This window comes from Sander vitreus, unplaced genomic scaffold (genome assembly GCF_031162955.1).
Source record: "Sander vitreus isolate 19-12246 unplaced genomic scaffold, sanVit1 ctg214_0, whole genome shotgun sequence".
Taxonomy (NCBI): Eukaryota; Metazoa; Chordata; class Actinopteri; order Perciformes; family Percidae; genus Sander; species Sander vitreus.
Genome location: NW_027595406.1, coordinates 210001 through 222500, shown reverse-complemented (window position 1 = coordinate 222500; position 12500 = coordinate 210001). Strand labels below are relative to the sequence as shown.

At 45.8% G+C, this 12500-nt stretch overlaps 2 protein-coding genes across 2 annotated transcripts in view; one reads left to right on the top strand and one right to left on the bottom strand.

The window, feature by feature from the left end:
• The first annotated feature begins 2377 nt into the window (after nucleotides 1-2377).
• LOC144513316 (CD59 glycoprotein-like) lies at nucleotides 2378-5212 on the top strand. Its single transcript, XM_078244352.1, has 4 exons — nucleotides 2378-2452; nucleotides 3538-3639; nucleotides 3904-3977; nucleotides 4902-5212. Exons 1-4 carry the CDS (start codon nucleotides 2398-2400, stop codon nucleotides 5022-5024), a joined length of 354 nt encoding a protein of 117 aa, XP_078100478.1. The 5' UTR covers nucleotides 2378-2397; the 3' UTR covers nucleotides 5025-5212.
• Nucleotides 5213-7204: 1992 nt separating this feature from the next.
• Nucleotides 7205-12500, bottom strand: part of ftcd (formimidoyltransferase cyclodeaminase) — a 10856-nt gene continuing 5560 nt past the window's right edge. Inside the window, exons 9-14 of the mRNA XM_078244351.1 lie at nucleotides 11751-11877; nucleotides 11008-11169; nucleotides 10534-10577; nucleotides 8376-8514; nucleotides 8019-8114; nucleotides 7205-7336 (exon numbers count right to left, since the gene is read on the bottom strand). Of these exons, the coding sequence (XP_078100477.1) occupies nucleotides 7253-7336; nucleotides 8019-8114; nucleotides 8376-8514; nucleotides 10534-10577; nucleotides 11008-11169; nucleotides 11751-11877 (652 nt within the window). The 3' untranslated portion in view covers nucleotides 7205-7252. The remainder of the gene's footprint in view (nucleotides 7337-8018; nucleotides 8115-8375; nucleotides 8515-10533; nucleotides 10578-11007; nucleotides 11170-11750; nucleotides 11878-12500) is intronic.

Here is a 12500-nt window from a genome sequence, read left to right as displayed (position 1 = left end):
TGTAACAAACATTCAAATCATTATTTTAAAGGAACATTAAACTCCCATTTAAATACATTATAATCAATGCATCACTGTACGGCCATATGACGTAAAATCAGGCACTGGCTGAATTTAAAGAGTCATTTTGGGGGGTTCTATAAACGCTAAAAGTCCACACACACACACACACAGACAAAACAAGAAAAACGTCACCATCACCAAACCCACCAGACTCCATGTAAATAATCAGGACTTTTAGCGTGTATAGAGCCAGCATATCTCCACCAGACTCCATGTAAATAATCAGGACTTTTAGCGTGTATAGAGCCAGCATATCTCCACCAGACTCCATGTAAATAATCAGGACTTTTAGCGTGTATAGAGCCAGCATATCTCCACCAGACTCCATGTAAATAATCAGGACTTTTAGCGTGTATAGAGCCAGCATATCTCCACATGTAAATGGGTGAATTAAGGGTTTATTTCAACCAAACCAGAGTGGTGATTGTTGGAACAGTGGAAAGATGAACCAAGACGACTTTTGGTAGTTTTATTTAGTTTCTGTCCACTTTGAATGAAGTGTGTTTTACGATGATAAAAGTCCTGATTATTTACATGGAGTCTGGTGTGGTTGTTGAGGGTAATTATTATCTCTGTAGGGATCATTTCCATAATAATCTGTCAGTTTCCCTTTATTATGAATGTGTTTTGACTTGTTTTTACGTGTCGGCTGTTTTAGGGTGAATGTGTAATGAGCGTGGCGTGATGACGGCGTCTGAATGGCGTTGTTGTGTTGTGTCTCGTGTCCTCAGCTCTTTGTCTCTTTTAGAATAAAGCTTTTTGTTTGTGTCTGAGCTCTCTTTGTTTCGGGGTCGTTGGGGGACAACACACACAAGCTATTCTTCTTCTTCTGCATTGAGATAAACGCTGAAGCTTTTCTTCTTCTTCTGCATAAACGCTGCGACACTGAGACTCCCAGCCATCGTCATCACAGAGTCCAGCTGAGCCAGAGACACGAATGTAGTTATAAACACAAGGAAATATTAATGAGGTGACCTGACTTTGAGGGGTCTAGAACAAGACTTTGAGGGGTCTAGAACGAGACTTTGAGGGGTTCAGACCGAGACTTTAAGGGGTCTAGAACGAGACTTTGAGGGGTTTAGACCGAGACTTTGAGGGGTCAAGAACGAGACTTTGAGGGGTCTAGAACGAGACTTTGAGGGGTCTAAAACAAGACTTTGAGGGGTCTAGAACGAGACTTTGAGCGGTTTAGACCGAGACTTTGAGCGGTTTAGACCGAGACTTTGAGGGGTCTAGAACGAGACTTTGAGGGGTTCAGACCGAGACTTTGAGGGGTTCAGACCGAGACTTTGAGGGGTTTAGACTGAGACTTTGAGGGGTTCAGAACGAGACTTTGAGAGGTCCAGACTGAGACTTTGAGGGGTCTAGAACGGTTAGACCAAGACTTTGAGGGGTTCAGACCGAGACTTTGAGGGGTTGAGACCGAGACTTTGAGGAGTTTAGAACGAGACTTTGGGGGGTTCAGACCGAGACTTTGAGGGGTTTAGACCGAGACTTTGAGGGGTTCAGACCGAGACTTTGAGAGGTCCAGACTGAGACTTTGAGGGGTTTAGACCGAGATTTTGAGGGGTCTAGAACATGACTTTGAGGGGTTCAGACCGAGACTTTGAGGGGTCTAGAGCGAGACTTTGAGGGGTCTAGAACGGTTTAGACCGAGACTTTGAGGGGTTCAGACCGAGACTTTGAGGGGTTTAGACCAAGACTTTGAGGGGTCGAGACCGAGACTTTGAGGGGTTCAGACCGAGACTTTGGGGGGTTGAGACCGAGACTTTAAGGGGTCTAGAACGAGACTTTGAGGGGTTTAGAACGAGACTTTGAGGGGTCGAGGCCGAGACTTTGAGGGGTCGAGACCGAGACATTTTGGGGGTCGAGACCGAGACTTTGAGGGGTCGAGACCGAGACATTTTGGGGGGTCGAGACCGAGACTTTGGGGGGTTGTAAGAGACTCAAAATGACCACAAAGACATTTAAAACAGACCCAAAGCGACCGGTTGGACACTAACCCAACTTTACTCATATCATCGCAGTATTTTCCTTTTTATCCTTGTTTTACATTTATCCCCAATGACAGTTTTTTGAGCCAACAGGCTACTCCTTTGTAGCCTAACATTCGAGGGGCGTGGCCTATGGGTTCGGGGGCGTGGCCTAACATTGTCACAGTCTCCTCTCGTCTCAGTAACTTAAGTATTACTGCTGCAGCTGGTGAGTACACACACCATTTCTACTCTCCTCTGTCAGACAGACATTAGTTGGACGTCTTTTGGACTTTCCTCCGTCAGAGTCTGAACCTTCTTTGTTGTGTGATTCAGATGAGCGTGTGAGGCTGGTGTGAAAATGAAGTGCTCCCTGGGTATTTGTCTGCTGTTCGGCTCCGCTCTGATCGGACTCGGTACGTTTTCATTTTACATCCCAAATTATTTTAACTGATTCTGCTCCAGGAAATATTCACACAACCAATCTTCAATGCAAAATACGATCTTTTTAATCTTCTTAAATTATTTTTAAGGTATTTCCATATATCTGATATCTTTTATATCGAAATGTTCAGAATAAACTCAGCTTTATTGTACTTGTACAGCTTTATTGTACTTGTAGTAACATCTGTCTATGAGCTATGTGTGCAGAGATAATGTGGCTGAAAGCTGCGATGTTAAAGTCCACCGATTGCACACAGAGAGCCAGACGGCGATGTCACATGCTCTCTTCTCTGTCTCCTAATTCGCCGTATGAGTGACGTATGATTTTGCGATAAAAGGGACGCAAAGAGCGGAGGTTCTGCAGATTACGGCAATATCTAAACCACATTTCTGCGCTGTGTTATCGCTGCGATATTAATAAAGACAACCTGGACTCTATGTCCCCATGTTCCTATCTGATGGGAACAACAATCTTTGACATCGGTCCACTTTTTGGGGAGTTTCTGTCAGTTAGAGTCACTAAAAGTTCTGTTGTTGTTGCTGCTGACAGACTCAGATTATTATTCTAAGTGTCTGACAACATTATGGGATGGATCCCTACAGAGATAGACCTTTTAGTTAAAGAGGAAGATCCTTTTAGTTTAACATGAAACAGCCCCGAAATCCCCATCACCAAACCCTCCAGACTCCATGTAAATAATCAGGACTTTTAGCGTGTATAGAGCCAGCATATCTCCACCAGACTCCATGTAAATAATCAGGACTTTTAGCGTGTATAGAGCCAGCATATCTCCACCAGACTCCATGTAAATAATCAGGACTTTTAGCGTGTATAGAGCCAGCATATCTCCACATGTAAATGGGTGAATTAAGGGTTTATTTCAACCAAACCAGAGTGGTGATTGTTGGAACAGTGGAAAGATGAACCAAGACGGCTTTTGGTAGTTTTATTTAGTTTCTGTCCACTTTGAATGAAGTGTGTTTTAGGATGATAAAAGTCCTGATTATTTACATGGAGTCTGGTGGAGTTTGGTACTGATTCTGCTGTGTGTTTCAGGATCGGCTATCCGCTGTTTCAGCTGTAAGGACTACACGGCCAGCTGCTCCAAACAGCGAGAGTGTAGCTATGACGACGCCTGTCTCACACTCAGCGAGAGAGGTAACAACACACACCTGGACGCTTAAACTCACACCTGGACCTCCAGACATCTACTTTAGGGGATTTCAATAGTCGACATTGATTTAGTGTCAAAAATCATGAAAAAAACCCTTTAAAAAAATGATTTTTTTTGACACTTTCAATGCTTTTTAGATGTTTGTGTGTGTGTGTGTGTGTGTGTGTGTGTGTGTGTGTGTGTATGTGTGTGTGTGTGTGTGTGTGTGTGTGCGCCATCCCATAATACTGTGCTGTGTGTGTCTATAGGGGGGATGACGTACCGTCAGTGTCTCAAGTATTCTGACTGTGAGTACGGCCGGCTGGCCCAGATGTTCCCCCAGGTAATACTCACCTTCATTCATATATTATAGAGGGGCAGACAGACAGGCAGACAGACAGAGAGATAGACAGGCAGACAGGCTGTTGTTCCCGTTAGTTCTAGTCCCAGCTGTTGGTTCTAGTCCCATCTGTTGGTTTTAGTCCCAGTTGTTGTTCCCGTTAGTTCTAGTCCCAGCTGTTGTTCCCGTTGGTTCTAGTCCCAGCCGTTGGTTCTAGTTCCAGTTGTTGGTTCTAGTCCCAGCTGTTGGTTCTAGTCCCAGCTGTTGGTCCGGTTGGTTCTAGTCCCAGCTGTTGGTTCTAGTCCCAGCTATTGTTCCCATTGGTTCTAGTCCCAGTTGTTGGTTCTAGTCCCAGGTGTTGTTCCTGCTGGTTCTAGTCCCAGCTGTTGGTCCGGTTGGTTCTAGTCCCAGCTGTTGGTTCTAGTCCCAGCTGTTGGTCCTGTTGGTTCTAGTCCCAGCTGTTGGTTCTAGTCCCAGCTGTTGGTCCTGTTGGTTCCAGTCCCAGCTGTTGGTTCTAGTCCCAGCTGTTGGTCCTGTTGGTTCCAGTCCCAGCTGTTGGTTCTAGTCCCAGCTGTTGGTTCTAGTCCCAGCTGTTGGTCCTGTTGGTTCTAGTCCCAGCTGTTGGTTCTAGTCCCAGCTGTTGGTTCTAGTCCCAGCTGTTGGTCCGGTTGGTTCTAGTCCCAGCTATTGTTCCCATTGGTTCTAGTCCCAGCTGTTGGTTCTAGTCCCAGGTGTTGTTCCTGCTGGTTCTAGTCCCAGCTGTTGGTCCGGTTGGTTCTAGTCCCAGCTGTTGGTTCTAGTCCCAGCTGTTGGTTCTAGTCCCAGCTGTTGGTTCTAGTCCCAGCTGTTGGTCCTGTTGGTTCCAGTCCCAGCTGTTGGTTCTAGTCCCAGCCAGACCATGATCTAACCCAGTTTGGTTGTTTTCAGGTTTCCAGTTTCACCTTCAAGTGCTGCAACTCAGACCTGTGTAACTCCGCCCCCTCGTCTGCAGCCAGCTCTGTGATTGGTCTGCTGGCCGCTGCCGCCGTGATGTGGTGGTGCGTCCACTGATACACAACAACAACAACAACAACAACAGCATCAGCAGCTTCACTAACAGCCATCAGAATCACACAATGTTAAAACTAATCTCATCTAGTTCAGGTATGAACAACGTGGGTCAAAGATGTCGGAAAACAGGGTCAAAAACAGACAGACAGGCAGAGAGACAGACAGACAGGCAGACAGACAGACAGACAGACAGGCAGACAGACAGGTAGACAGACAGGTCGACAGACAGACAGACAGACAGGTAGACAGACAGACAGACAGAGAGACACAGAGAGACAGACAGACAGACAGCAGACAGGCAGAGAGACAGGTTGATTTGGAGGATGTGGACAGCCCTCTTCATGATGGAAACTTTAACAGCTTTATTATCAACGTTTATATGTTTATATTATTAAAAGATTTAACTGATTTATATGTTTCATGGAACCATGGTAACATGTATTTGTATCTGTTGATATCAGCTGTTTGACAGGAAACAGCGTCTCTAACTACAGACCTTCAAAATAAAAGTGTAACAGAAACTTTTCTTTAACTGTCTGATTTAAATCAATAAATGGTGACAAACTGGAAACACTCTTTCTTCGGCTGATTACTGGGGACTGGAGATGGTTTTGCTCACATTTCTGGGGACAGGAAGTCAATATTTTTAACTCATAACTTTAAAAATATAACTCACCTGAGCGAAACACGGATCTGATGTTTCCTGACGGACTTCAAGGCAGCAGCAGACAGATGGCGGTACACTGCCCTCTGCTGGATCATCTGAACTGCAGGACAGACGTACGTCACACCAAACTCCGTTTAAAATCGGCTTACTTTAAGGTATTCCCTTACGTTAAATACGTTAAATAATGACAAGAACAGGTTATATGGAGGTTTTACTCTTTAACAAGATCTCCTGGTAAATACGGCACTTAGGAAGTGACACTGCAATGTTCCCACACAGTCCTATCTCACACCAAACTCCATTTAAAAAATAGGTCATTTTACGTTCCTCCCATTCAGTGGCGTTTACATGGCGCCAAAAACATATTTTAAGAGCTTACACTAGTGCTGGAAATGTTCTCATTAAATCTGCTCCAATGTATTGATCATATGTATTGATATGTATACGCTTTCACTTAATGTTCCACTACATTTCAGCATAACGTGCCAGGTAAACGTATTGCTTAACTTGTAGATTTTTGAATGGAGTTTGGTGCGGCCAGACTTTGACAGCTTCGCTGGAGTTTTCTCTTGTAAATACGGAAATCAGTCTGTTTTAATGTGAACAGTTATTATGCACCTGTATGTGTGACGTCATTTAACACGTTTTTAAATACCTGAAAGATGCGGGAAACACAAAACATGATGACGTGATGGTTCACTGCTCTGCTGCTGTTTACCTTTGGGACTGATCACGTCCAGGTGCGCGTTATCATGTCTGCTGCTATCTGGTGTCAACAAAACTTTATTGATCTTTAAATAAACACACACACACACACACACACACACACACACACACACACACACACACACACACACACACACACACACACACACACACACACACACACACACACACACACACACACACACACACACACACACACAGAGAGAGACACACACACACACACACACACACACACACACACACACACACACACACACACACACACACACACACACACACACACACACACACACACACACACACACACACACACACACACACACACACACACACACACACACACACACACACACACACACACACACAGACACACACACACACACACACACACACAGACACACACACACACAGACACACACACACACACACACACACACACACACACACACACACACACACACACACACACACACAGAGACACACACACACACACACACACACACACACACACACACACACACACACACACAGAGACACACACACACACACACACACACACACACACACACACAGAGACACACACACACACACACACACACACACACACACAGAGACACACACACACACACACACACACACAGAGAGACACACACACACACACACACACACACACACACACACACACACACACACACACACACAAAAGTTGAATCACTCCAAAGAAAAAATGAAAAGTGTTTTTATTTATTTATTTATTTATTTATTTATCAGAGTCTGAAGTTAAACGTTGAAGGAGATGACTTCACTTCCTGTCGTCAGCAGGAAGGAGATGACTTCACTTCCTGTCGTCAGCAGCGAGCAGGACGGCAGCGGCGCTCTCCTTCGCTTCCTGCAGCAACGCCGCCGCTCGCTTCTCAGTCTGCAGACAGACAGGCAGGGAGAGAGACAGACAGGCAGGGAGAGAGACAGACATAACATTATTATCATCATTAAATAAAAGACAGACAGACAGGCAGAGAGACAGACAGGCAGAGAGACAGACAGACAGACAGGCAGGCAGACAGACAGGCAGACAGACAGGCAGAGAGACAGACAGACAGGCAGACAGACAGACAGATATACAGACAGGCATACAGACAGGCAGAGAGACAGACAGGCAGAGAGACAGACAGGCAGAGAGACAGACACAGACAGACAGGCAGAAAGACAGACAGGCAGACAGGGAGAGAGACAGGCAGGGAGAGAGACAGACAGGGAGAGAGACAGACAGACAGACAGGCAGGCAGGCAGACAGACAGACAGGCAGGCAGGCAGACAGACAGACAGGCAGACAGACAGACAGGCAGACAGACAGACAGGCAGGCAGACAGACAGGCAGACAGACAACACGTCTTCTTACAGTTGTGAAAACTAGAAAGTAACTACAGTAACTTTCCAAAAAGTTACAGTTTCAAAATAAGAGCACGGTTGTAAAGTTTCAGTCCAAACATTGACTGAAATATATATTTCTCAGTAATGAAACGTAACGTATTATACGTTCCCGTGTTGGGTCTGATCTCAGCTATCGTCAACCAAACTTTATTTAAACAGACGTGACTTACGGCCATCTTGAAGTCTTGGTCTGTGATGTCTTTGAGGTTGATGGTGACGTTGTAATACGCCCCGAACACCGCCGTCTCCAACGCTTTCGCCGCCACCTGCAAACACAAACTTCACATTAAAACTTTTATCTGGAAAATAACCAAAGTTTTTGGCTTTTTTCTGAAGCTATCCTGCTGTTTGATGTCATGTTAAGTTACTCTTATTCCAACCTTTTCAGCGCCTTTTATTCCGACTTTTTCGTCGCCTTTTTCAATGTTTATTTGTTGTCTTCAGTTTTCCTGCTCATGTTTTGTGTTGAACTGTAACTTCAGTATTTTATTTGACTTTATAAAGATTAGTTTAGATGTTTGTGTTACCTGAGCGTCCGACTTGCAGGCGATGTTGCCGCTGACGACCATTTCTTTAAGCGGCGCCCAGAGGACGCTGACCCTCTCGGCCAGAGCCAACGGCACGCTCACCGCTCGCTGCAGACCGGCCTGCATCGCCGCCTCTCTCCTGAACACGTCACACATTACACACACATTACGCACGCATTACGCACGCGTTACACACACGCTACACACATTACACACGCGTTACACACATGTTACGCACGCGTTACACACACGTTACACACAGCGTTACACATGTCACACATTACACACACATTACACACACATTACGCACGCGTTACACACACGCTACACACACGTTACGCACGCGTTACACACACGTTACGCACGCGTTACACACACGTTACGCACACATTACACACACGTTACGCACGCGTTACACACACGTTACACAGCGCTACACATGCGTTACACATGTCACACATTACACACGCGTTACACACGCGTTACACACGCGTTACACATGTCACATTACACACGCGTTACACACGCGCTACGCACGTGTTACACATGTCACACATTACACACGCGTTACACACGCTGCGTTACGCACGCGTTACACACGCGTTACACCACAGCGTTACACATGTCACACATTACACACGCGTTACACACGCTGCTACGCACGCTGTTACACACGTCACACATTACACACACATTACACACGCGTTACACACACGTTACACATGCTGCTACACATGTCACACATTACACACATTACACAAACATTACACACGCGTTACACATGTCACATTACACACACATTACACACAGCGTTACACGCCGTTACACACACGTTACACGCACGCGTTACACACGCGTTACGCACATGTCACACATTACACATTACCCCGCAGTTACACAGCGTTACACATGCGCATTACACACGTTACACGTCACACATTACACCGCAGCGTTACACAGCGTCACACGTTACACACGTCACATTACACACACGTTACACGCAGCGTTACACACGTTACACGCAGCGTTACACATGTACACATTACACACGTTACACGCACGTTACACGCGTCACACATTACACACATTACACACACGTTACACACGCGTTACACACGTCACGTACATACACACGTTACACACGCTACGCTACACGCTTTACACACGTCACACATTACACACACGTTACACACGCGTTACACACATTACACACGCGTACACGTACACGTCACACGTTACACACACGTTACACACGCTACACGCTTTACACACATTACACACGTCACGCATTACACACACGTTACACACGCGTTACACACACACGTTACACACACGTTACACGTACACGCACGCGTTACACACGTCAGCGTTACACATGTTACACATTACACACGTTACACACAGCGTTACGCACACGTTACACACGCGTTACGCACGCGTTACACACACGTTACGCACGCGTTACACACACGTTACACACGCGTTACACACACGTTACGCACGCGTTACACACACGTTACGCACGCGTTACACACGCGTTACACACACATTACGCACGCGTTACACACACATTACACACGCGTTACACACACGTTACGCACGCGTTACACACGCGTTACGCACGCGTTACACACGCGTTACACACGCGTTACACACACATTACACACGCGTTACGCACGCGTTACACACGCGTTACACACACATTACGCACGCGTTACACACACGTTACGCACACGTTACGCACACATTACACACACGTTACACACACCCGCGTTACGCACACATTACGCACGCGTTACACACGCGTTACACACGCGTTACACACGCGTTACACACGCGTTACACACGCGTTACACATGTCACACATTACACACACATTACGCACGCGTTACGCACATGTTACGCACGCGTCACGTTACACACGTTACGCTACACACGTTACACGCGTTACACAGCGTTACACATGTCACACATTACACACACGTTACACACGCGTTACACACGCGTTACACCGTTACACAGCGTTACGCTACGTTACACATGTCACACATTACGCACGCGTTACACACACGTTACGCACGCGTCACGTTACACACAAGTTACACACGCATCACACACTTTATATAGATTAGATTGATATATATATAAAAAACATCACCTCTTTATTTCCTCTACCGAGGTCTTCGGCATCTTCAGCGCCGCCTGAAACAGAAACCGTGGTTATAACCTCCCAGGTAACTTCCTGTCAGTCAGTAGGAGTAGAAGAAGAGTTGGGGCGTACCATTCATTCAGTAGAAGAAGAAGAATTAGAAGAGTTGGGGCATACCATGTAACTGTTGAAGGAGGTGGTATTAGTAGTAGTAGAGTTGGGGCGTACCATGTAGCTGCTGAAGGGGGTGGTATTAGTAGTAGTAGAGTTGGGGCGTACCATGTAGCTGCTGAAGGAGGTGGTATTAGTAGTAGTAGAGTTGGGGCGTACCATGTAGCTGCTGAAGGCAGTGGTATTAGAAGTAGTAGAGTTGGGGCGTACCATGTAGCTGCTGAAGGAGGTGGTATTAGTAGTAGTAGAGTTGGGGCGTACCATGTAGCTGCTGAAGAGGGTGGTATTAGTAGTAGTAGAGTTGGGGCGTACCATGTAGCTGTTGAAGGCGGTGGAGTCGGCGTCCACCATGAGCAGCAGCTCCTTCGCTGCCTGGTGGAACGGAGGAATCAGCCGCCGCATCACGCCATCCAGACTCTCAAACTGACGCTTCCCGTACGTCATCTGACCCACCATGGCGCCCAGCGCCGCGCCCTGCAGACACACAACAGTCGCCACGGCAACCATCAACTACAGCCGGCAGCTAGGGACCTGAGACTTGAGACCTGAGACTTGAGACCTGAGACCTGAGACTTGAGACTTGAGACCTGAGACCTGAGACTTGAGACCTGAGACCTGAGACCTGAGACCTGAGACCTGAGACCTGAGACTTGAGACCTGAGACCTGAGACCTGAGACCTGAGACTTGAGACTTGAGACTTGAGACCTGAGACTTGAGACTTGAGACCTGAGACCTGAGACTTGAGACCTGAGACCTGAGACCTGAGACCTGAGACTTGAGACCTGAGACCTGAGACTTGAGACCTGAGACCTGAGACCTGAGACCTGAGACTTGAGACCTGAGACCTGAGACTTGAGACCTGAGACCTGAGACTTGAGACTTGAGACCTGAGACTTGAGACCTGAGACCTGAGACTTGAGACTTGAGACTTGAGACCTGAGACTTGAGACCTGAGACCTGAGACTTGAGACCTGAGACCTGAGACTTGAGACCTGGACTCTAGCTCAGAGACTTGTGAGGTCTTTGTGTGTTGGACTTGATGTTTGTTGGTTACCATAGCAGCGACGGCAGCAGAAACCGATCCTCCGCCGGGAGCCGCCGTGCGAGCGCCGACGCTCTGAACAAACTGCTGCAGAGAGAGAGACACCAGACGGCTGTCGTCCTCAGACTGCACCATGTACCTGCACAGACAGTGTTGGGAAGGACAAAAGTGACAAAATGTGACAAAAATGTCCAAAAAAATGACAAAAATGTTGAAAAAAGTGACAAAAATACCAGAAAAAGTGACAAAATGTGGAAAAAAGTGACAAAAATGTGGAAAAAAGTGACAAAAATGTCCAAATAAAATGACAAAAATGTGAAAAAAGTGACAAAAATGTGGAAAAAAGTGACAAAAAATGTAAAAAAAAATGACAAAAATGCCCAAAAAAGTGACAAAAATGTGAAAAAAGTGACAGAAATGTGGAAAAAAGTAACAAAAATGTGGAAAAAATTGACAAAAATGTCCAAAAAAATGAAAAAAATTTGAAAGAAGTGACAAAAATGTGAAAAAATGACCAAAAATGTCCAAAAAAATGACAAAAATGTGGAAAAAAGTGACAAAAATGTCCAAAAAAAGTGACAAAAATGTGGAAAAAAGTGACAAAAATGTCCAAATAAAATGACAAAAATGTGAAAAAAGTGACAAAAATGTGGAAAAAAGTGACAAAAATGTCCCAAAAAATGACAAAAATGTCCAAATAAAATGACAAAAATGTGCAAAAAAAGTGACAAAAATGTGAAAAAAGTGACAAAAATGTCCAAA